This window comes from Falco punctatus (genome assembly GCF_963210335.1).
Source record: "Falco punctatus genome assembly, chromosome: 14".
NCBI lineage: Eukaryota > Metazoa > Chordata > Aves > Falconiformes > Falconidae > Falco > Falco punctatus.
Window position 1 is genome coordinate 5,473,613 of NC_137594.1, and position 26,014 is coordinate 5,499,626.

Here is a 26,014-nt window from a genome sequence, read left to right on the forward strand (position 1 = left end):
ACTTTGAAGATACAGAGACACTCAATTCTTGCTCTTCAAAACAGCTTATTGAGAACTTGCTTTCATAGCAGAAATACAAGTTTGTGTTCAAAAATACACACAGGTTCAAAACATAACAGGAGTCATGACTATGTTCTGACTGGATTTTGTTTGAATATCTGACTCAATTTAGAGGAACTTTAAATGCAGCCTAAGTTGAGCTCGAATTTTTTTTAAAAAAGTTCAGAAGCTTCAATCTTAAAGTGCGAGTATAAATTAACAGAATAATGAGTTACAAACCAAGTGTTACCTTTGGGATTAAAAAAAAAAAGCCATTGTAGCACGACAAAAGCTATAGCACTTACATTTGCTTTTGCCTGACCTACGTTGTTTATATGATCCTACATATATCCATACATACCTTCACATATGCCTACATACAAACATTCACATACCACACATGCATACACACAGCCCTCTCTTGATTGCAGTACCTAATGCCTTCACAGTTCACTTCCCCTATCCATCACAAAATGTTTCTCTCCAGATCATTTAGATTCCAGAAAGGAAATATGAATTCTGCAATTTGTTGTGTCTTCATAAACAAGCGCAAACACAAGCGTGTGTTTCAGGCAGGTCAGCTGATGTGGTTTGTCCTTGAGAGCAGAGATTGCACAAAAGACTCTTTTAATGCATTGTACTAACACTGAGGATGTTGTCAGTACTTAGAGAATATTTTGAATGGGCTTACAGCAATGATTAGAGTATGAGAATAGCAAGGACATTCAGATGTATATATGTTCCCTAAAAGCTCAGGGAGGTTTACTCTCTTTCAAATCAGAGTTTTATTTACAAAATCCCAGCTTAACTGAAGTTTAAGGATTCCTCAGAGAAAGAAAATCTCATTTTTATCATCTGTTAATACCGTAAATATTAAAAGCAGAAAATAAACAAAATGCTTAACTGTTACTGATACTTGACAGATATGCATCTTGGATTTTTAAAGAGACGTTACAGTAATTGCTCTCAAGTATAACGCCAAAATCATCACAAAGTTTAAAAAGAAATCAAGCATTTCTTTTCAAGGTCTTCTAATTCAAATGCTGCCTGTTACCTAAAACACAGAAGCCTAGGAGAGAAGTGCTAGTATTGAACTAATATACACGACTGTCATAAATGCAAATTCATATTTCAATTGTATCATTCATATTGGCCAACATTACTTTGTTTCTTACCAAGTGTTTCCCATACAGGAGTCTGATGAAATATTATTTTAATAACTAATTCTTAGCTATTAGGTTTAACCTCTAGCCTGAATCATGCTATAAAGAAACAAAAGAAAATTCATTTCAGTAGTCAGCTGCAAACTATTTGATGTAAGACTTCTAGGCAATATTTTACTGATGGCACTAGAGATCGTTACATGGTATTTCTGGGCTCCACAGTACACTAGACCTGGAAAGGAGACCATCAACTTGGTCATGTTGAGAAGTCTGTGCAGATACACTTCTCACTGTTTCCCTCCTCAGACCATCTCAGAGTAAGACTGCAGCAATTGAAGAGAGCTACTTACATGGCAGTTTGAGCCATCTGAGAAGAATTTAATGTCTGCGCCAATACTTCATTACAAGAATTGTCAACTGAGCTCAGAAGTAGGTAGATGAACATATTATTCCAATGAAGGAGAGAACTGTAGTAATTTGTTCTTTCATGCAGAAGGAGAGAAGCATTCCTAGTAGACCACCTCCACTCTTTTCTTTGATCACAGCTAACTGCAGACAGCACACAAAGGGAATAGGAACCTAATTCTTTCAACAAGTTTAAAGCATGACAGAAACATGGATCCAGCAATTGCCACATGTGCTACTGAGTTGTTTGACATTGCATCTCTAAGAACACCTACAATTTCATTTCATAATTCCCCAAGTGCCTTTGCACATTAATGCCTATCAGGATGACAAAGGAGAATGAACTTGAAACAAAGGACAGCCTGACAACTTCCATAAGTCTGTGCAAGATGGGGCTTATCCGGCAATGGTGATGAGCAGCTGAGACGACCTCTGGTGTCCATCTGTCAGGATTCACATGGATTCTCACGTGAATTATGTTTTCCAGTGTCTGATTATCCTGATTTAGAGGGCAGAGGGGAAGAGCTATAGTAAATACAGGAGGAATAAAAGAATTTATTACAAGAGAAATATTTCCTGCTTTTATTCTCAGGTTTGTAGGCACACAAACTAAATCTCGTTTGTGAGCATTTAAAGTTAATTGCCAAGGAAAAAAAAGTCTGAGTACACTTGAAGGAAAAAAAAAACCCACCACAAAAACCCCACGCTCACTCAGATGGGAAAAGGGAAAATATTCTTTAAAAAAAAACATTGATCCTAATCTTATTTTATTTCTAGTAAAGCATTGATGTCAATGATGTATTTCGGATTATTGAACAAGAACAAAATGACAACAATCAAGCTTCCCCTTCGGGCGAAGTCATTCTGTTAACTGCAATTCCCCAAGCACACTAAAAATACATCTTCATTGTCACAACAAGAGAGCAATGTATCTTTAAGAAAGAATTAAATGCTGGCAGTTAGATGTACTGCCGAAATAGACAGATGGATTTTTTTTTCATTAAGATACAAACTAGTTACTGTAATTAAAGTTTTTTAATTCTAATAAATAGAAAGCATGCAAGTCACTTTCCAAGATTCTCCCCACCCCCAACAAGGCACATTGCTCTGGGTTCTCAGAGACAATGGGTTCTCTGGGTTCTCAGGCACAATGTGTACTGATGGGTGAGTTTGGGGGTCCTGAGCTGTGATTACATCCTACTTGTTAAAGACTTCCTATAGGGCTTCACACAAGCTACTTTCCTGCTTTATGTTTTACTTTTTCCTGCTCTTAAGTGAAATTGTCATCCACCTTCTCACAGAAGTCAGGAAAATAAAAATTAGAGATATCGTAGCATACAGAAAGTGAGGTCCCTTCATTACATAAGGTTATTCATAGCACCCAAGTTATGAAATTCTGCCTTAAAAGATACATCCACCTGGTGTTCTTAACTACTATAAAGAGCTGTAAAAGGTAATTGAGAAGAGGTACCCTGAGTATTGATCATCTGTCCTTCCCCTGTATTTGCATTGCTCTCCAACTAAGGGCTTGGCTTCATGTAGTTTCCATGCAGCTCTATTCACAACAGGCAAGTGCCCCAACTTTAGCCAAATCAAAGAGAGACAAGCGTCCAGCATCCCTTAAAAAACAGCTCATCTCTCTCAGAGCTATGTTTTTAGTTATAGCCTCAAAAGGACACAAAAGCTCATGGCTTAATTCCTTACTCTTCCTACTGAAAATAGTTCTTAGTCAGAAGGTGTTGGCATTTGGGTTTTTTCATTTATCTGTTTCTGCCACTCTAGAGCCAACATATCAAAATCCCTTCCTGATTGTTCTCCAGCAGTCCATAAAAATCTTACAGTAAATCCTGCAGCTGAAGACACACTGCTGGTACCTTGCTAGATGCACTAGACAGCAAAAAGAAATAAATGGCTAGTGTAAGAAAGAATATTAACTTAGTTCCACAGAGCATTTAGAGATTTCTTACTTTTGGTTTCACTTGGTTCATAAAGCAGTTGAAAACTTCTGAAGTTCTCTGCAAAGTGGAGTTGTTGTCCCCTGCTAGAAGACCCAGCTCTAAAGCAGTTGCTTTGGGACATATACTCAGGAACTCCAGAAACCCTGGAGACCTGACTCTGGGACAGTCTGTCAGACATTAACCTACCCCCCCTCAAAGAAAACAGAGTTGTTTCTTTATTTTAGCATACTACACACTAGAGGTTTCTCACTATTAGGTTTTAAAGCTCTTTGCAGATGGGAAAGTCAGGTAGATGGGCATGCTGATAAGATCTTAGATATCTCTGGATAGCAGGAGCTCATCTTTCTAGTCATTGTACACACACAGGACATAGCCATAGGTCCCCAGACTGATGCTGCAACTCTGGGATCTTGACACTCCTGGTTTCCAATGTGCTTCCTTTATGTACTGCAAGTATAATGCAGCATCGAACATGTCAGGGACTACTCTTGGTGGCAAACAAAAGGTTAATGCTTTCTGAAGTGCAGTTACTCACAAGACCATTCTGACATTTCAGAAGTCAAGAGGAACTATTATTAGCTGTGTCTAATAATATTGCAAGTTCCCACCCATGGAATTTGTGTGCAATCCTCTATTGAATTGGCAGCCTTTGGCAGTATCACTGCCACATGATTTGAACCAGGCAAGTCTCAAAAAGCACTGCCATAGCACTGTGTAGCCAGCTCGAAAATATCTTCACTGCCCTAGGGAGATGAGTGATCCCTTCGGAATTAGTCGTTAGTGATTCATTAGTTTACAGTTCCAAAAGCTTTAAAGTAGACAAAATGTATCACAACACAGCATGTAGTGCCACAGAAATGAAGGAAATCTGTTTACAGTGCTTCAACAGACACTTGAAATCAAGATGCTCGAGAAGGATGCGGCTGTTCAGAGAGAAGCAAAGCTCCAAGTGCTGTGAGCACAGTTATCCCCACTAGGGCCAACAGCCGTTCCTTGTTGCCAGGGACAGGTCTGAACCCCAGGCACACTAGCCAAGCACAGAAAGGCAAGCCACAGCTCTAGGAAGGGTGCCCACACAGAAATAGGGCAAGGGACAGGGGAAGAAACAGCCCTCTTCTGCTGGGTCTGTTTGTGCATGTGCTTCGGTGCCAAGTACAGAGATCAGAAGTTACTTGTGTCGTTCAGATACATTCACTGCCTACCTCCCCCTCAGCCACAGCTGCCTGGAAACCCTGTCAGTAAGATTGATGCTATATTTGGTAATAGGACAAGGTTGACACCAAACTCTGTATTCGAGCCAAAGGTCAGTTTTATGCATGTGGCTCTGGTGGGAACAGGCACTGCTTTACAGTTCAGATTCTTAATGAAGCAGGACAGTCTGGAGACAGAAGTAAAAAAAAAAAAAAATAAAATAAAATCAAAGTCGACAAAGAGTTTGCTGGGCAAAGGGAAGGCCAAAGCTCAAAACCCTCCTCAACCTAAAGGACATTCAAAGCCACAGCTATTTCTTAAGCAAGCTCCCTGCCCTACTTTCCTCCGGCCAAAGCTAGGCTGTTGCACAAATAAAATGCCTTGGGCTAGAAGGAGACTACACAAAAAGGAGCATAACTTTGAAGGGACTAGTTAAAACTTTGTCTGGGAAAGACAGCAAGCTTGATAATTAGTCCCTGGATAAGCATCACTAGTGTAAGTATTTTACAGTAAAGAGTTACTAAGTAGTATAGAATACAAAGGAATCCCTTCCTTGAAGGATGCTCTTTACCTATGAAACTGCAGTCACACTTTGTCTTCCTCTCTTTTTAGGCTTCAGGAGTACTACACACCTTCCAGTCCAGCAACCCTGCTTCAGCAAGAAGCCTTGCTAATAGCACTGAACCAGAGATTTTTTTTTACAGGTGCCAAGGTAGTCATCAGATCAGATAGCTCACCAATTCACAACATACATATGGAAGAAGGCAATATTAAAAGACACATTGATTGTTATTTAAGCAGATTTCTCAGGATTTTCTATTAATGAAATTCATGTAACCACATCACAGGAGGTGACTACACAGTGAATCAGGAAATAAGAAAGTAGGATGAGAAGGGAAAAAACATTTCTCCCTCTTGCACCAGACTTGACCAGCACAACAGGCAGCAGGGTAGTGGAAATAAATCAAGAAGGTACTATTGTTTACAGTTAAGCTGCTTCAGAACCAAAAGAACATCCAGATTCCAGTGCACCAACTGCAAAGTAGTTTTAGAAATACCAAAAATAGTTGTAGCAATACCAGATCAGAGCCCTGCCCCAGGTGCCGCATAGCCTTCCCTCCCTTGCCCAGAGAGACTTAAAAGAAAAGTTTGCCCGATCGCTTCATTCAAACCCTACCCCTAGAGCTTGGCACAGCTTTCTGTACACCACGTACACCTCTAGCTTGTAGGCTGAGACATGTACTGCATGTACTTCTCTGCTTTTGAAACAAAGGAATGTGCTCACAAATCAGCAACAGTTTTATGAGGAAAAGCAGGGAGGATCTTCAGTTCCCATCATATTTGGATCCATATTCAGAACTACACATACTCCCCAGGAGTAGTTGTGACATGGGGAGTGGCAGCGTAACAGGGCTGGCATGCCCCTGACTCAGCCAGGCTGCAATTTAAGAAGCCCAGCCCTTCTAGGAAGGGCTAACTCAGGGCAAGAGCAAGCCCCGCAGCAAGCCCACTGCAGCGCCAACTGAACGGGGGTATTTACACCATAGAGCACCCAAGGAATTACAAGGTTTTTAAAGTTTCTCACAGTAATATTAAGAGGCGGCTGCATCCAAGCTGACTAAGGCTGTAGTTAGCTGGGGATTTCGGCAGAAACATTCACCAGGTACCTAGGCCTTACTTCTGTATTGGTGCTACTTTTTTATTTAAAAATTAAAAAAAACTACTGATTTAAAGTGACAGCTGCAGCAATACTTCACACTTGAAAAACTCCTGACCATCAGGCAAGTGAACCAAGACCAGCATGCCAATTATACAAGCACAGCTTATCAAACAGTAAAGATTTTGGGATGCAGCAGACCTGAACTACAGGCCAACATATGAACTTGAAAAAAAATAATCTAAATTTACTTGCACCTTTACTCCAGCATCAGGCCAATGCACAGATGCTGTCCTGAGAAGAGCAGATATAAAACAGTGGATCTCAGGCCCCAGAAGCCTCTGTGCTACCCAGGCTCCCAAAGCAGAAACAAGAATGCTAGTTTGCTGGCAGTCATCACACACGTGCAAGGAAAAACTGCAAAGTAACTATTTTCCTATTTTTGTTTTCTTCTCAATGTTTTGAAAGGTCAAACGTATTTGCACTCCACTGTGTTCTCTTTATCAGCGCTTAAACTCAGGCACTTCCAGCTGAATCACAAGTGGTGCAAACACCCCAGAAAAACAGTGTCAGAAGGAGATCCATTGTACAAAATGGTACACTCCATTGTCAGGGGAGGGTTGTTTCTATTTTAGACATGGAAGGACCTACAGAAGACTAACAGCTAGTTTGCAAATGTGTCTGAAGTCAAGTTTTTTTCCCTTTAATATCAGCTTTTCAGCTGGCCTCTAAGGGATGTCAGTGAATACGAGAAAGGGGATAGATCTGTGAAACTATATATTAACAAAAGTGGTAGGCAAAGGGTTATCATAATATATGACAAAGCTTTGGAGCATCTATGTCTCATAACAGCTGCCCCACAATACTCATTTCAGCAAGATATTACCCAGCTTTTCCTAGTATCTAGCTTGATTCTTATGTATTGCTAGAAAGCCAGAGTTCTCCTCTCCTCCCAGGTTGTCCGGGATTTCATTTTCCTTTCCATTTTCTCTGGGATATACTCACTTCCACCAGTAGGCAGCTAAAAAGTATGCTTGTGTTACACTGAGGACATGTGGGAAACCACCTTTTGATACGCATAAAACAGTTTCAGACAGTTAAAGAAGCGTGCTCTCCTGCAATGAAGCTGGTTTGGCCTCACACACTATATCCAGTCAGTTCTCTCCTTTCTTATTCCCTCCCCAGTCAACTAGTGACTTAAAACCTAGGCGATACCTTCCTCTATTTCAGCTGTTCAGTAACAAGTTTCCTCAAAGCATCAGTAGAATGGATTTAATGATCACAAACACAGCAATATCAAAGCAGCAGACAGGGATAAATATTGCCCATGAAGACAGAAAGTAATGATAACAAATAAGTCCCACCAAGACATATAACGTAGAAGAGAAGAGTTCTGTGGCTGGACAGCTAATGAATGCTGGAAACGGATACAGTTTTACAAAGGATTAACTTTCCTGCCCCTCTTAAACCAACATGCTGACACACAGAAATGTGCGTAGAACAGATTAAAGTACTGCTGTTTCCAGATGCCAACTTCAGATCCAGATAGGAACAAGAACTCTGGATATGGGTGTCAGCCTAAACTATCAGTTAAGGCTGCATGTAAACGAAGATATGGAAATCAAGCAGGATCAGACTAGATGCTGCACTCCATTCCTATATACACCTGTTAACTCTATTGCAAATACAAAAGGCTGCTTTCTAAATCCCAAAAGCTGCAAGATGTTACAGATTTGAATACAGGGGTTTTTTCCCCTTCCATTTTTGCATGGTTAGGTTTGATCTTCTTTCTTGTATTCCTCAGTAAGCCAAAGAAACAGACAAGAAATTCAGCAGCTATGTTGGCATATTTATTATCAAATAACTATCCCAGTACTTCTGACTCTAAGAGATCACCAATTTAAAACCATTAATGGGGTAGCTAAATTAAATTCTCTTTTCCATGCGCACAGATAGAACTAGACTGCTGTGAGGGACTGAGGCAGAAAGGAGTAGGGCAATATGAATATACCAAGAAATGCACGAGATCCAGGCCAAACCTAAGAATGCAACAAATTTTAACTAATTCAGCTAATACAGTAAGCTACTATTAAACACTGCACTAACTCCAGGCAATCTGCAGATTCCCAGTGAAAATAACCAGGACCTATGTAAAATGCTAAAGGAAAGCGACTCCTTAAGTGTGTCTGGTTTTCCTCATGCTGCAAGAAAAATCCCCATCACCTTGTCATCTATCACAAAAGAAAAACCTCTATAAGCACCAATACAGGGATGGAGTTTCCAAAAGGGCCTGTTGAAGACCATCTAAAGTAAGTTAATATTAGCAAAAAGCATTCATCCTTTCTCCCAACACTAGAAGTTCTGGAAGAAAGTTTGAGTAGAAAAACTAAGAGCACTCAGACTATTCAAATTTTTTTGAACAGATGAAGTGGAACAGACAAAAAGTAATTTGAAGAAGGAAATTACAGGAATGCTGATGCCTCCAGTCAGCCTGGAGGTAAGGCAAGGAGAACCACTCATGCTGTGCGTGATTGCTTTTGCTTCCTTTATATCCCAGCTAAACTCCACAGACTGAGCATGCAGAAATCAGTCAGGAACAAGTTGGAAAAATTATTTTGTTCAGGTTCAACGCGAGTTTATAGCAGTCAAGCAAGTCTGTTTCTATTTTAGCCAAACTCCTTCGGCTACCCATAATCAACATTTAACTCCCATGCACGGCAAGAAACAGGTTCTGTGCTTATGTGCCTGACTCATGAGGGAACAAAAGCTTTGAAAATTGCATTCCTGGTAGGCAAGTGTAAGAAGATTGAATCCTCATTTCAGGAGGACATAACCATACAGGAAGAGGCAGCTGTTCCGCAGAGTCAGAGGTTAGCTTTCAATAATCCATACAAGCCCACAGAGCCACGTGTTTCAGGCTTGTAACAAATGTTCCATCCACATGTAATAGTCCCCTCAAGGAATTCGAACATTTACATGCGTCTCACTAAGAATGGCACTTTAGGACAGCACCAGCACACCTCTGGAAGGTAGGCATAGGAGGGGAACAACGATGACCATGCATCTCACCTGCATGAGGAGCCCAAGCATTCGGTAGCTCTGCCTCCTCCCATCTGAGGAAAGGCAGGAATATGGGAACCTTTATCTGAAAACAGGCAGGAGGAGGAAATATTCTTCCATTGAGACTATGTCTCACGTTGCAGTGGAATCCAGCACCTCCCCCCTACCCAAGTAATGAAAGCATAGTTTGTTGCTTATTATCTGCCTCCGTCTTCTATCCCAAATTGTTTTGGTCTCAGATGTTGTGAGTATATATAGCACCGCCAGCCTCATCCTCCTCTGCTCCAACTGATCACTTCACCAGCAGCCATCAGACAAACACCCGTTATAAGCAAGTACACTCCATCTTCCTTACGCCTAGAAGAACTCTGTGCAGTTACCAGCTAAACATTTTCTTTTCTTAGTTTCTGTTATATGCAAAATACTAGCTGTATAGAGATAGGCAGTTCTTTGGCAAATCATAACTAATTATATTCTTGAAAGTTGAAAAGCATTATTGAAATAGTACTACATACACCAATTTCTGATTGGCCTACAGACTATATTTATTCTGGGCTCCCTCCAATCAGAATTAATCTTTCTATAGTACAATGAACTGTCACTACTGAATCAACACCAGCAGCAAAAGTGACAGCAGCCTACATCATTACTCAACTAAGATAACAGAACGAAAGTCATTGAAACAGGCAGATGTTGGAGGCTGTCTCCCATTTCAGAATAATGTTCCTGTCGTAACTCAGCACTTATTTTAGGGTAGCAAGGATAAATTCATTACCATTTGCAGGGTGCTCAGATATAATAGTGATAGAAGCCACGTAAGCCTCCCAATACATACATAGTAGAAATGCACATGGCATTGATACTAACCATCCTTCACCTAGATAATGCAAAGCAGGGCAACGCAATCAATCCCTGTCTGCTGGAGACCTGCTCCCACATTACTGCGAGCAACAGTTTTGCTGTTGCAAACTCAGAAAACTAAGTTTGAGAGATGTGCGAAACCAGAAGTCATTTCCACAAGATACAGAAGTTTCAGCATTTATTCCCAGCACCCTTACCTTATTTCCTGGTAACATGTTGTATCCAAAATCATCATCTAAAGAGTTGATTTTTTGTCAGACTGCAATAATCAATACCCTCACTACACAGAGCACCACATTTCTGCATTGATAACCAAACTGCATAGATGCAACAACTGGGGAGAATTATTGAGGGCATTTAAAACTGGAGATTGTATTCTTTATAATTTTTAAATGAGATTTTTTTTAATTGAAAGTATCAGAAGGAAAAAAATCCAAAAATAGAAGCAAAATTCCTGAACAGTAGTTTAGGTGGGTGCAAAAAGGTGTACATCCCATTACTGTTAGGCTTTAATGACCACGCTTATCCCACTGAACATTATCTCCTGCAATGAAATTACCACATATTAAGGAAAGGTGATCAAATAGGGGCCTAAATACTTCAGTGTTCAGGTCAGAGTTGTGTATAAGTAAGCTGATGGATTATCAATATTCATAAATCAAGACTTACAGAGCTCAGAGTCCACATAGCTCAATCAAGTCATGGATTATGAACACAAAAGACATTTTGGAAGAGAATAAAACCACTTAGCTTGACACTTATGATACAATCTTCAGGTAGCAAACTAATACAAGTGCCCAGAAATCAAAACTAATTTTTATGAATTGTGCTATTTTAATTTCATTCTCATTTATCTTTACCCATAGATATTCATTTTGCATTTCACCTGAATAAGGATGGTAGATAATACCCATGACTTTCTGGCACTTGCAAGACCAGTTATCTTTTCTTGGGAGAAGGTCAAACTGAACACCTTTTAATTCAGCTCGTTAGATAACTGTACTGAACAGCTCAAACCTGCAGCTGAGATATCCATTCCTGCTACATAGCCCAGCTGGACTTGCTCAGCTTCCTCTGATAGAGCTCTGAAACAACAGGTTTAAAAGGGAAGGAAATTCTCATCCAATTCTAATGGCTAATTCCATCTCCTTTCATTTAGAAAGCAAAGTACCAGATGCTCTGGGTTTCCTGCTTTGTCAACTATAGCACAGCGTTATGCTCAGCTCTCACATTTTGATATAGCTGTTTGTTGTCTGATAAAACATGGTTCCTCAGGGCAAAGAGAGGGCTGTCTGCAGAGAAACTTATAAAGTACACTTTATTTGGCAGCAGGGGAACTCAAAGCCAGAAGTTTGTCTATGGGAAAATGCAAGATCTGGGAACACTGTTCCCAGTTTTTAACTCTGTTCCCAAGCAGTTACCAAGAGTTGGCTCAAAGTTAAAACATAACAGACACTTCAAATACCATCTTTCATCAAGATAACTATAATAGGCTGGAGAAGGGGCAACTTCACATGATTTCTCCCCGCCTCCATCCTTGTATGTCTATACAAGCTATGGACCAGCCTCCCAAATAGCACATGCTGGGATAGCTCCCTACCTAGTGGATCCAGGTAGAATTTCTGCTTTTATCCAGTGGCAGACTCCATGGAAAGCTGACAGCTTTTATTTTACTCTTATGGGTTCAAAGTCCCTTATATTTGACTCCAAGACTCTTCTTTAAAGACAGTTTGCACAGAGATCCTTCTTGCAGTTTCAAGTTATGCCAAGACAATGAAAAGAAATAGATTAAGTGTCTATAAAGTAGATGATCCAATTATCAGCATGGTATGTTGTAACATGTTTTTTGTTCCATAGCAATTCAAACAAAACTCAATATGCTAACAGTTTTATGGACTGATTTGAAGCAATATGAGACATTATTCTTCCTCTTTCTACCTGTGCACAGATGTATTGCTGTCCATGGGGCAGACACCCATTTAACGTATAGAATCAGTACTCCCACAGCTGTGTTTCCAGTCAAGCTTGCCAACTTTGTCCTGGGGCAAGTGAGGAGCACTCACACTTAACATAACTTAGGGGAGAAAAAGGGGCCAGTCTTTATCAGTAGGCTTCAGCACACAAGCAGCAATAGCTATGAAAAGCTTACAGGTATAGGTATTTGCAAGTGAACATCTCTTATCCTAAATTCAAGCTGTACATATACATATTTCTCTGCATACAGCCATATTAACAATACTTGACAGCTTAATGGCCTAGAACCCATGGTATTCAGCATTTTGAGTCCTTGTTACACTACTACCACAAGGTCCATCTGTCACAATTGCTCATTTGCCAAGAACTTCTTCAAACTTTCAGAAATCCACTTTCTGTCTGTACTCCTATTAACATAGCCATCATACACACAAGAATTATTTGCTCTTCGTTACATACCAGACTGCAAAATTCTTGGGAATTAAATATTAGCTTTCAGAAATATATACATTGACATTAGTAATAAGGAATTAAACATCAGTTGTTCACAGCAGGAGAAAGAGTTTAGACCGAAATAGATAGCTATTATTAGGTTTGGATTGTATTTTTTTTTTTCAAATGGTAATTTGGGGAATACAACCTTTAACAAATGGAGCCTGAAAAACCTTAAGCAATAAAAACTTGATCATTTCTAAAAGCTGCATATGGGTGCCCAATTTTGAGTCATGTCAAAAGCTTGAAGGCAGATGTTCAGCTTCCTAAAACCAAGGCCCATAAAGATACCAAATTAGACACCCAGACATGGACATTCATAGATATCAGAAGTTATTTAAACACCTTAATCAACTTTTCCAAGTGGTTGGAGATACCGATAACTGCCATGTGCTGAAAAGATTCACCCCACTTTTAATAGCTCATATTTATTTTAGTCTGTTAAAGCTGTTTTAACCAGCTCCATCAAACCAGATCTTCAATTCCTTCTTTTTTCTTTAGCCAAGAATGTTAATGGTGCAAAACAGCAGAATATTGGATAACTTAGTAGTGCAACGAGTTCCCTTCATACAAAACAGTACGGCTGTCAGATTCTTCCATTTGACAGGGAATACAGGCTGCATCAGAACCCAAAGTAAAAGCAGAGGGCAAATTTCCAATACCTTTGAATAATGAAACAGTGGTTAATAAATCAAGTCTTGTTTTTCACTCCTGTTTGGCATTTAATACCCTACTGATTTGTATATACTAACATTGTGCTAGCTGCAGGACACATGAAGTGACAGAAAAATAGTCTCCCATATGGGCTGGTCCCATCCATCTGGTGATTAGGGTAGGGCACAATGCAATCATATGGACATGATCAAGAACCCACTAGTATCATCCAGAGTTAACTGGGAAGAGCTATAGCCCACTTAGCAAACTAAGGATGATAAATCCCTCTCATTCTGTTTCTCCTCCCGGTGGACACGGTATATTTGTCTTTTTTTCCTGCACAGATGAAGCTTTGCTGGTTAGAATACTAGTGATACATAAAAAAAGTGAATTTAGTATGTGTACCTGACAAAGATGGAATGAAGAAATTATATCCATGAAACAAAAAAACCACTAACCTCACATTCCTGCCTCGAGTCCCAGATGAAGCCCCCCTTCCTCCCAAAAGGTTTACACTGGCATAGGAACTCTGAAATGTGAGGCCAAAATCCTGACACACAGCACATTGGTACAACCCAGCAGCTGAAGATGTGACTCTAGTAGTGATGCAGAAAGAGTCTAACACTAACAGCTTTGTTATCTGGCTTGCCCTTAAGGATTAATAGGATGGGAAAAGCCTACCGATCTAACAGCGAACAGGAAGGAAGAAGGCAAAAGGCAGAACTTCACATTTTCTTGAAGGGGCACCACTGTTGCTATCTGCAAAGTTCTAATAATTCCTGTTGCACTGGCCTATCGAGATACCTTTTTGAAATACTTGTTGCCTAGCTGACAAGTCACTAAGGATCAAGTCAATAACCCCAACGGATCATGGCACAAAAATATTACATGTGCTAAAATAACCTTTTTCAATCTTTGATCATCAGAAACAGAAACCAGGTCCCAACATACTACCCAAGCTACATTTTAAATTGAAAGATAGACTTTCTTAAGCGGTACACAACAATGTGTTTAGTTGTAATGCCATAACCCCAGAAGCATTTTCACAAGCAGTTTTCACTCTTCCATTGAGACAAATCCCCCTTATTTAGCAGTAAGGGGGGGTGGTCTGGTTCTGTTAAGAATAACTTTAAAAGGTTGAAGCTGTTGCCTAAAATCATACTAATTACCATGGGCCAACCTTCTCTCCAAAGCGATACTTTGACAAATAGCACAGCATGACTGCTGGAATGGCTCTGTGTTTGGAGAGACACCATCTTTTAAGTGAGGTACGTAAGTGGAAGATCTTTTTGACTGCATAACCAAAAACGATAGCCTGTAACTGCCAGGAGTGTCAGTCAGCTCACAAAATGCCTATCAGTACAAATAATTGTACATAATAATTAGCAATTGAGTTTCTCTAACATTTTTAAAGTATTTTTTACAACTCAGATATAGCACAAGAGATACAGAACTTTTCCTCTAGAACTCTCAAATAATAAGCAATCTTAAACAAAATAAGACCTATAGCAACATGATACAACAGGTAAATGCTTGTTCAGAATTTGAGCATCATCTTTAGCATTATAACTGACTGTGTGAACAAGATTTTTCTTTTTTCATGAAGCTGATAAATTTCTTTTGCTTTTAATACATGGGTGCTGACTTTCAAGCTGTGCATGGAGCCCTCTTCTGGAGAAATTTGAAAAAAAATAAAAGCTTAAGAATGCAGCAGAATGGGCTATGCATAAGAGTTTGAGGACTAAATTAATCTGGTCACTATAATGCTAAGCTTGTAAAAGCTATACATTTCTCCAATTGACTTAGTTGCAACCCAGTGGAACAGGACAGTTATTGTTAAAGCTATCAGAAAAGACTTTTTTCTTTATCTTGTAAGCTTTACTTTATGTTGATTCACCTGCCTGCATGAAATTCATAACATATAAAAACAAGCCTGTGAACAACTTTTGTTTTAACACTAATATTTGTATATAGGCGTTCAAAAATAAACTTCAGAAAAAACATAAAAAAATTCTGATAAATATAAAAATTTATGTATTTACTGCTTACTGTACACTGTATAGTGAACTGTACAAGCTACCAAAGTACACCTAGTTTTTATTGTCAGCCTCAGATCAATAAAGCTGTATATTAAAGCTATATTTTGTAGTTTTAGAGGTGATCCTGAATTAAAGTATTACTTGAAACACATTCCTCAGCTACTCCAACTAATGTTGATTTCCTTTTGGTGAAAACAGGACAAATAGTAGCAGCATAGACAAAGCCTTTGCAAAAAAGTTTCATTTATTTCCCACCTCTTCACTGCAATTTTTACAAACTTACTTAATGGGATGCTTTGTTGAAATGAGCAAGTGATTCCCCATCCTCATCATGCCTCAAAGGGCAAGTTTGTTTCTTTTATATATATTTAACAAATGCAGTTGAATTACATGCAGACCAAGAACACAGAAAAACAAATGTACTAATTTTAGAAAAGATCTTTTAATAACAAAAAAGCCTTTTTCAGTTCATGTTCTTATGAACATAAGAATTCCCTCAAACTTTTTCTACACTGTAAACCACTGTCATTACTTTGAAATGAAGTTATTCCTATCTTCTACTTCCACAGAAAGTATTGCATTACTAGATTGCTATTGCTTAGAGACCATTTTATCAAGATTGAGCTTTGCTGGTTCCACTAGCACTGTATTATACGAAGCATTATAGCTACTGCTAAGGGAAGAAAAAAAGAAGAAAGACGACATAAAAAAAACCCACAAGATGTGTTACAACCACTACACAGCCAGATGGCTGCATGTTTAATATGTTGTTTCTCACATTCTTCTGTTTACTTTTCCTGTCACATGAAAGTTGTGCATGTGTTGTGTCAAAGAGAAAAGCCAAACAGCATTTCAGCTATTCCCTTTTCTTTCCCAAGCATGTTATCATCTTGAGTTCATGCTTTAATCTGCCAATATTCAAGCCCCTATACCTGAAGACAGAATTATGTACACTTCCTTGTTATGGCCTAATTCATTAACTTAGACATGATCTATAAAGTAAACTTGGAGATGTGTTAAATCATCAGGTGGAAACATTGTCAGATAAAGCTACATAGGCTATTAAAGAGGGTGGGGTGCAGTTTAAGCACATAAATACAAAGCAACCTTAAAGCACCACAAGCTCAGTCCTGCAGTATACTAGAACTCCTCTCAGCTCAGCAACACGAGAAACTCTGAAGTATTACTGAAAGTTACCAATGAAGTGCAGCTGTTTTCAGAATCAGGTGTTCTGCAACTTCACAGATTTTACGTAGATACTGTTGTTTTAAGAAAATGCCAGCTATGTGGTTTAATAGGCCTTAGAAGTCCATCCTCCTCCATCACACAACTACTGCTTTTCCTACAAGGGACCACTAAAGAAGATCCAAACTCAAGCTGATTAACTCAGTAGTGTACTAGAGAAAATGGCCAACAAAAGGGCTGAAAACACCAATAAAGCCAAGCAAACCACAGTCTAGATGGCGGGTCAAGCCCAAGGTAAGGGAAGACCAGCTCAGTATATCCAAAAGTTACCTTTATGCTGTCTTTGCCCTCTCCCCCCAGCCTCTCTGCTCCCTGAGCATTGCCTCCCTGGGAAGCTTTGCCAGCCCAGCTGCTTGCCCAGGCTGGATATCATCCCACTTAGACAACTTCTCCTCCCCAGAAGCCCTTCAGGTAATCCTAGCCCACCTGAGAGCCCTTCAGCCCTCCCCAGGAACAGCAGCTTGCCCACTCGTTTCAGACAGTCTCAGGGGAGCTGCCCACCGACCAGCCCTCCTACTGAGTCCCCAGAGCCTCAGCCTGAGCTGTTAGGGAGGCCCTGCAAGAAACTCCGCACGTATCACCAGCACACACTGCTCTGCCTCCTCAAACTCATCGTTCACCAATGCATTCAAGCATCATACCTACAGCCCAAAGCAGCTGCTTTCATTTGTTACACCCCCTGCAGCAGGATAGTTATCCTGAACCCACCCAAATGCCTATGTGCTTGCTCAAATGAGTTCCCCGGCACCAAGACTCCCACTATCCCATAACTTCAGCCACCCACATTCACACTTTTACTCCTTATCAGGTTAAGCCAGGACCCAAATATCCTAGCCTTGGTCACAGCATACATGCATCTAGTTCACCCTGCTGCTTCCTACTTACACACTCTTGGTGTGTCTCCTCTCAGCAATAAAGCTCTCCCAGCAGCAATCCCTCACCATTTTTCAAAATAGGATGGTAAGGAGAAAAAGCAGACTAAATGCTTGCTCGAGATCACAGTTATACAAACACAAGTGCACAAACTCACCGTCCCAAGCACTAGTTTGACACTCTAAAACCTACCACAACCCCATAAGGGTTAACAAAACCACTTGATCACAAGTCAAAAAGAAATTAACTTTTTTCTCTACTCAGTGGCACTGGCATCCTGTGCACTGTCACTAAATGCAAGAGTTTACAGAGCTAAGACAAAGGAAGGAAGGAGGCATTTAAACTGGACAATAACAAAGGATTTTCAAACCTTTCCAGAGCTTCCAAAAAGTAAGCCCTGTAACAGCAGCAAGATGAAAAAAGAGCAAGCAGAAGGTATTGAGAAGTCAAAGCCCAGCGAGTCCCCTTGCTCTGACAGACAGCAGCAGCAGGGCTTTAGCAGCTCCGTGTTTTTAAGGCTGGGTGTTTTTTCCTCAGCTTTCTGGCAGAGGGGGATCTATTACATTTAATAAGAGAAAGGCTACATAGCAAGTCACTAACAGAGTATTATACATCTATCAAGAGAGTATGGGGAAGGGAACCTTTTGCAAGGTCTGATTTTATTTTTCCTCCATATTCCCCCCCCCCCCTTTTTCTTTTTTTACCAAAAAAAAAAAAGAGCAATAAATAATGTGAGCTGCCTATAACCGGCTATAAGCCTGCTCCCCAGCAAAAGGCACAGAGGAAAGAGGCAAATCAAAGTTGCAGCATTTGATACGACAGAAAATATTGCTGCTGCAGCTGCAACCGAGACACTTGAAAGATTCCCTCTACCACCCTTCCTGAAGGAAAAAAAATGCCATATATCACACAGCAAATTTGTTGTAATTGTAAATCAAAGAACTAGGAGATTCCACATTCCTAGCAACTGGCTTATAGCAGAGATCTTGCATCTTTCAACAGTAATTCAAGCAACATAATTACTCAAAAATCAGACCTGAATCACAAATACTTTCAAATCCAAATGCACAAGAGAATGAAGATGAAAGAAAGCAAGGAAAACACACACATTTCTTACCTGGGACAGCAGAAAGGACAGAGTAAGTTGAGTTTTGTGCTGCATTTTGCCAGACTAGAAGGTACCAGAGGCTTTTTCATTCATGCACTCGGCTGCACTGAGCATATTTTCACTGTGAAACAGCCTTTGAGAAGAGACTCTGCCTTGAGAGCCAGCCAACTTCCCAAATAGATCAGCAGCATCATCACTAAAGCATTGGATAGACTCTGATGACCAGAACCAATGGCTTTACAAGGATGATTTCTTCACAAAGCATCCCCATTTTGCATCACACATATTGGGCAAGCACCTCTCACAAACACAGCACCTTTAGAAAGGGTTTTGCTTTGGTGTATTTGTGTTTAGTTTCAGTCTAACAAATTATGCCTTACAGATCTCAATAGTATTTTCTCTTTTAGAGAATGGAATTGCACAGAGAGAAATAAAAGCAACTCTAAGCACCGCTGCAAAGAGATTCTCTTTATTAAAATGTTAATAAGGTATGCTTTGTTTTCAATAAATCAAAAAAATGACCACTGCAGTTTTAGTTACTTCCAAGCCTTAGAAGAAGAACACAGTGAAATTTCTCAGTGCAGCAGAAATACAGATTATATTTTGTGTTTTCCCCTCAATCTCACAAATCACAACGAAGACAGATCCATTCCAGCCTGCAGAAAAAAATCCATCATAAGGCAATAGATTTTATTAACTGCTCAGGTAATGGCAGAACTGGCTTTTGATTCAATGAACTTGAATCTAGGGCAAAGTTTCAAAGGTGCATGCCCTTCAATTACAAAAAACTTTCCCTGCTTGAAAGAGGGGACCTAATATCTCAGGAACCTGCTTTCTCTGGATTGATTGTGTTGTAACCCAGCAAGTAAAACCAGGCAGATGGACCAAAGATTACGAATGAATCTTCTGTCTGCATTTCCAGCTCCACCTCTCTTGCCACTTCCAATTACCACAGCAGTCCAGTCCTTTTTTGACTTGTCTTCTTGCAGTCACCAGAGTTACATAGCAGCACCCTTCCCCCATTTTCAGTAGGGTCAAAGGCCTTCTCAGCTCTGACAACTGATGATTTTCCCTTACTTGCTCATCCAGCAGAGCCAGCTGCCACCACTTTTTGCTCTTCCCCACCACAGGTAGCTGCTGCACCGGTGGAGATGACCAGAAACATGGGGAGGGGAAGGCAGGTAGGCAGATAGGAAGGGATAGGCATTCAAAGAAGCTACCAATTACTTTGAGTTCTTCAGCATCAGCAGGAGCTTCCTGCTGTGAATAGTGTTGTATGATAGCTTCCCCAGCTGCTGCTGATCTACTGCTCACAGCTCACACCTTCCTTTACTTACACACTGGACTGAAACCAAAGGAAAACAGTGTCCTTCCAACTCTAACCCCTCATGTGTGGCAACAACTCTGCTCCAGTACTTTCATCAAACATGAGTATAAATTAATACTCTAGATAGATCAGAATTCAAACCAAACTCAGCAGGAACTACCAGTAGCAATTATAAGGCTCTACATAGAGTATTATATATATCTATATATAAAATGTTTACCATTTAGACATAAAAAAGCAGGTAGGTTGCTTTCTTTTCCATCCTTTTTTTTTTTTTCCAGGCAGAATACCAGCATGACAGAGAAAAAAATAAATATAACAGAAACAAAACAAAAAAAGACAACTTCAAGCTTTTTTTGATTAAGAATAACCGAGTGACCATTTTCCATTGCTCCTTCAGGTTACCATCTTTCCACCAAGTCTAAGTCCCAGCCTCAAGAGAAACAGCTAAGAAGTTTACAAACAAGACTGTGGGGTTTTCTTCGGGCATAACCTGTGGACACCAGTACCAGCTATACCACAGCCTTTGTATGGGAACACCGGGATTTGGACAGCCTCTTAAACTCCACAAACAGGGGCCAAATAACTGAGTGAGTTACCAGACCAAGCAGAAGTAGGTGTTGGCTGAAAGAAACAAAGGCATATCTACATCCTGTCTTACAGGAAAGTGACTCATTAAAAAAAAAAAAAAAAAAAAAAAGTAATGGGGTAGATGATTCACTCTACAATAACACAACACAGGAACATGAGGTTTCAGCCAACTTGAGCAGTTACTTTCTGCACAAGACAAAGCATGGCTGTGGGGCCACGCCACCAGCCTGCAAAGGAGAAAAAGAGAAGAACAAGGAGCCTAAGACCTTCCCCGCGGGGCTGCTACCGTAGCCTCCCCCCTCACCACCGAGGGGCCAGGCACCACGGGCCTCCAGCCCCTCACAACCAAAAAGAGCCGCATACCACAACCCCTCACCTCCACAAACAGCAACTACCCTCTAACAAAAATGAAAAAGAGCAGGTTTTTTTTTTTAAAAAGAACTAATTCACTAACCTTTGCCTCAAGTCCCACACCGCCTATTGTTCTCGGTACAATCTGCCCTTCCCACCTCAGGCCTCTGCTCACAGCTGTTCCTATTTGTCCCCGGATGGGGTAATTAACCAATTGTAGAGGGGTAATTAAGAGCACCTGGCATTAACCCGTCACAGGCTGCAGCCAGGTGCAGCATGGTGCACAAGCATGAGGATAGTGCTCACCCTCACAGGGTCTGGTGCCTTTGGGAAACGGCCTTTTTGGCACTGCTCAGGTGAGGTAAAATCCGGCTGCACATGAGGTGCTGAGGCCCAGGGACAGGGTTTGGCCCACGGCACGTGGGCTCCCAGCAGGGCTGTATCTTCTGGGGTCAGGAGCATAGTCGTCTCTGCTAATTAGATTATTAATGAAAAGCTGGTAGGTTATTAATTAGAAATTAAGAGTTTGTTCCTCAGTCTTTCTCAGATGCAGGTAATAGGAGGAGGTTCAAACTCTGTAAAACATCTCTGAGGAGCCAGCCAGGAGGCAAGGAACGCTTGAGGTGAAGGAGGATGGTTGCTCTCTAATCTTTTCCTTGAAGCAATTTTGCTGCACAAATGAAACGTGAAGTTGTGGGGCCGTGGAGTGACAGTGACAGAAATAACAGCCTCAGGTTTAGGGCATGGTCAGAGGAGAGGCCGCAGGGTTCAGGCCTTCCCTCTCAGGGCAAGCTGTGGTGCTCATGCCTGCTGCCCGCTGTTGTAGAATGTGTAGTGAGGTTGGGGGGCCTGACTGAGAGGGGTCTCCGTTTGTGAGCAAAGAAAACTCCTGCTGAGACCTTTTCTGGATCCAAGCCTGCACTAACTGATGGATGTAACATGCTCCACAATCTTTAGATGTGAGATGCCATCATTTTCACTTATAAAATCTTGAGCAACTTGACAACTCGGCTCACTTTCACTCCATGACATACTGTGGCAATAGAGGCCAATGCTGAGCTCAGGCTAATGTGAACAGGATTAATTGCCTGCAACACATAAGGTGTTGTCAGATATAGACCCATTAGCAGACGAAGGAGTGACTGTATGCTGCCAGAAATGCCTTTTGACCTTTGGAAGATTTGCCCTGACTATTTTGTAAAAGCTGAGGATTAGCAGCTATGAATCTATCAGAACAAGGGAAGTTTAATTTCACTTTAAAGTGAGTCGCAAAAGAAAGCTGTATGCGAGAGAGAGGGACTAATTTCCCCTGCCATAGTACTGGCAATCTATATATTCCTGGCTGGTACACCACACTGCAGTTTCTGACTCCTTCAAGCCTGGTAAAAGGTTTGAGCACTGGGCGGCAACTGGAGGTGTGTAAACTCGAGTGGTATGTCTCTAGGACAGAAGGAACAAAAAGGGTACACCCCCAATACGCGAGCTTAAATAGAATCCAAGACCACTCAATCTTCATCAGATTAGCATCTGCTCCTAAAGGACAGGTATAGTTGAATTTCTTTCAAAGCAGATGGGCCAGGTACATAATGGAACAGAAATTTAGTCAAGCAAACTAATCCAAAGAGTAAGTTTAACTGCAGCGTATTTATTAGGAAAAAACACACTGGTTAGGGCTTTCTGAAATCCTGCTGGGTTCACTCAAAAAACAGCCAGTGAACAAAAGAAAGTGAGCCTGACTTGCTGGGTCCATCAGGTTTGGCACGTTACCCTCCTGCTATGCCTGCAGAGCCACCACCACTTCCTCAGGATAATAAGTTGTAGTGAATGTCCCTGGCTAGAGCTGGTATCTAGCTATATCTAATCCGTAGAAGAGTGAAATCCCCTCTTCCTGCCTGAGGGTCTCCAGCAGGAAGAAATGAAGTAACTGGCTGCAGCAATGTTTTATCCTGGAGGATGGAGATTCAGAAGGCTGCAATGGAGTTGATTTAATGAAGGGTTAAGGAACCTGTTTCCAGGCACTGTGGTTTTCTCCTTGGCAGTTCTGCCAAAACAAGTTTAGGTAGATTCTCAGTCTTAGTGCAGCTGAAGTTTCTTTAAGAAAGATTTACAAAAAGACCAAAAGAAGAGTTTTGCAGTTTGAAAGTGAGCCCATGGCTTTTTATTATGTACCCAACCCAGTACCTCCATAATACCTCTAACTCCTACCGGTATTTCTTACACTGGGGGCTTACTGGCAACAGAAAGTTTGGCATTAGCGCAGCTTTCTCTAAAACCTGTGGGACTGCCGGGTGCTTTGTCTGCTGTTTCACTACATCCCAGACCAAGCTCTAGGATAGTAAATGGGTTTTGTTTTCTTATTTGCTAACAGGCAACTAGAACAAACTGATACTTCAGTGAAAAGAAATAGTGTGCTTCATTGTCAGAAGAGGACTAAATACAGTTGGTGAGTCAAACAGGAATCTTATATTTTAGAAAACCCCTTAAGAGACTATCACACCCTCTTCTTTCCAAATAATAATCATCCCTGTTTATCATGACCACAGGAGCCATTTCCTCAATTCATAAAGCAAAAAACCCTATTATGTTTTGGGTTTGCATTCCTGAGCCCTTTAAGCATAGAAAAAACGTATGTTCAATTTCTAAAATTTGAGCTATTTTAAAGCATTCTAGAGTGACAATTTCCAGTGTTGTGCATCTAATCTTCTAATCCTCACTTGGACCAGAAACAAGCTGTTCCTTAACTCAACCTTCATCTGATTTAATCTGGGGAAGGAGTGAAAAGAGCCTTAGGTATGTGGTGGGTGGGGTGCTCCACAGCATCTGCTTCATGGAAACAAGTTTGTTTCTATCCCCTTTCTCCCAGTGGGCCCCTGTGTGCAAGGAACTCCTGCTCCTCAGCTGACCTCCAGCATCTAACTGTTTTCTGGAGGGGTGGCAAATATTTTCCCATATCTGTTACGGGCTTGTGCCTTTCAGCTGAATCATAGCAATTGAGCTTGTACTGTGAGCTTGCCTGGGCTGCAAAGTTTCCAAGCACTTTGGTTCAGCAGTGGTCCACAGTAATTCAATCACTTGCAATCCTACACCCATAACCATGGGCAGGTTATGGCCTTCTATTTACCCTCTTTTCAGTAATACAAAGTTACCTCATGTGCATTAGTGTATTTTTCCTCCCCAAACATCAGGGATATAGCAAAATATTCCTGCAATGTTACAGAAGAAGGAAAACAGGCACAGGATGCAAAGGAACCTGATTAAGATCATAAAGGTGATCAAACAGAACTAAAAATTTGACTGCTTGCTAAATGCCTTAAACATTGGCCTTTCCAGCTATTGAAAGAACCAGTCAGCCTTCCTGGGGAACCTGGGAGCTTCCTCTGTTATTGTGTAAAACCAAAGCTGAAATGCAATTTGATTTCAAAAGCCTTCATTGGCTGGGCTATTTCCATTCCCCACATGTGCCTCTGCCTCCTCGTTTTAACACCACTATTCTTTGTCCTCCCCCTATATGTATGATTGTATCTGGTCTAAATACAGGTGTTCTGGAAGCAATTACAGCTCCGTTGGAGCAGAATATGATGCATGGTAGCTCATTAGTGTTTTGCCCGTGTTAAGGGAATGACTCCTTGCTTCCCTTCTGACCTTGCCTATTGTCTAGGAAATGAATGGATCTAGGAGTGAGAAAATTTTTTTGGCAATGGGATCTGTATTTTCCAAGGGTCTGTACTGCTGAATTCTGCCCAGAAATTAACCAAATAAATGTACAAAAGAGCTTATCATTCCCTATTTTGGTATCAACTATACAAAGTCATTATTTAAAAACTCACTGTGCAAGTTTATTAGAAAAGTTACTCTTTTATACATTAAAAAAAAATCCACAGGAAATGGGAGAAAAAAACAAGTTATCACTGTCAGAGATTTTTCTACAACTTATCCAAATTCAAGATATTCATCATGAGTTATGGGAAAGTTAATACTACAGGAATAAATTAACCACAGAATTTTAATGGCTTTATTGTGTGACAGTTTCTAAAGCCCAACCAAAGATCAGCTAGGAAATTCAAATGTGAGAGATATGCTCTTAATTCCCACAGTTATGGATTTTTTTTAAAATCCCTTCTTATGATATAAGGGTCATTTAAAATATTCTACCATGAATATACAGCTTACTTTTGGGTAGCACATTTCACCATTCTTTACCCAGCCAGAAGCCAGCTTAATCTTTCATCTTTTCACGGAGGAACAGCAGATGCATAAGTATATTTTAGGGGGAATAAAATAGTTGAGAGAGAGAGGCATAATGTGTCAGTCTTTGAATATCTCTGTGCACAGGGCTTCAGCTGACACATAGGCCTAGAGCTGTGAAACCTCCTGACCTTGGGCATAGCTCCTTGCACTGTATGTGTTAAAGAGAGTGGTGCACAGCTCTGTTTCTTGTTATTTTCAGCTACTGTGTTTGCCCTGGCCAGTGCAGCTCTATATTTCACATACTATCATCATAAAGACATAGTTGCGAAGCCCCTCCATCAGAATCACGATTGTATCTGCCCTGGGCACGGTAGCAACCAAACTGTCTTGAGCTACAAACGGAGTCAGATACTAGGGGGTTGTGTTGTAACAGCTGCTTGAGCAGGAAGACACAATTGTAGGAAAAGATACCTGAGCAAAACCTTCCGTATGAAATGAAAAGGCACATTTACCACCTGACCTGGAAGAACAGGCTAGGTAGCCTGAGTGAGCTTTATAATGGGAGCAAGGTTAGGCTGGGCTAAGGGATATCCTTGTCCTGCTGAACTCAAAATGCCGTAGATTTCAGCAACATCAAGATTTCACCCTCCATCCTTAAACTCTTTCTTCCCCATTTATATTCACAACCTTTTCTCTGTGCAACTTTCATGGTTTTTAGGCAGATAAATATCTTACATGCTTCTCAAGGGTGTCATACGCTATTTAGCATTTTCCCTCTGGTATCAGCACCTGTTAAGCATGGAAATAAAGTGATTAGTCTTACATGTTTGGCTTCAAA

General features: G+C 40.7%; 1 protein-coding gene across 2 annotated transcripts in view; it reads right to left on the minus strand.

The window, feature by feature from the left end:
- The window catches only part of CDH13 (cadherin 13), a 509,852-nt gene extending 490,896 nt beyond the window's left edge, over positions 1–18,956 (minus strand). Inside the window, exon 1 of one of the 2 annotated variants that reach the window (XM_080410698.1) lies at positions 18,729–18,945. In XM_080410698.1, coding sequence (XP_080266824.1) covers positions 18,729–18,773 — 45 coding nt within the window. In that variant the 5' untranslated portion in view covers positions 18,774–18,945. Of the gene's footprint in view, positions 1–18,728 lie in introns of both variants that reach the window. The other variant, XM_080410697.1, reaches the window with a different exon arrangement.
- Between the last annotated feature and the right edge of the window lie 7,058 nt (positions 18,957–26,014).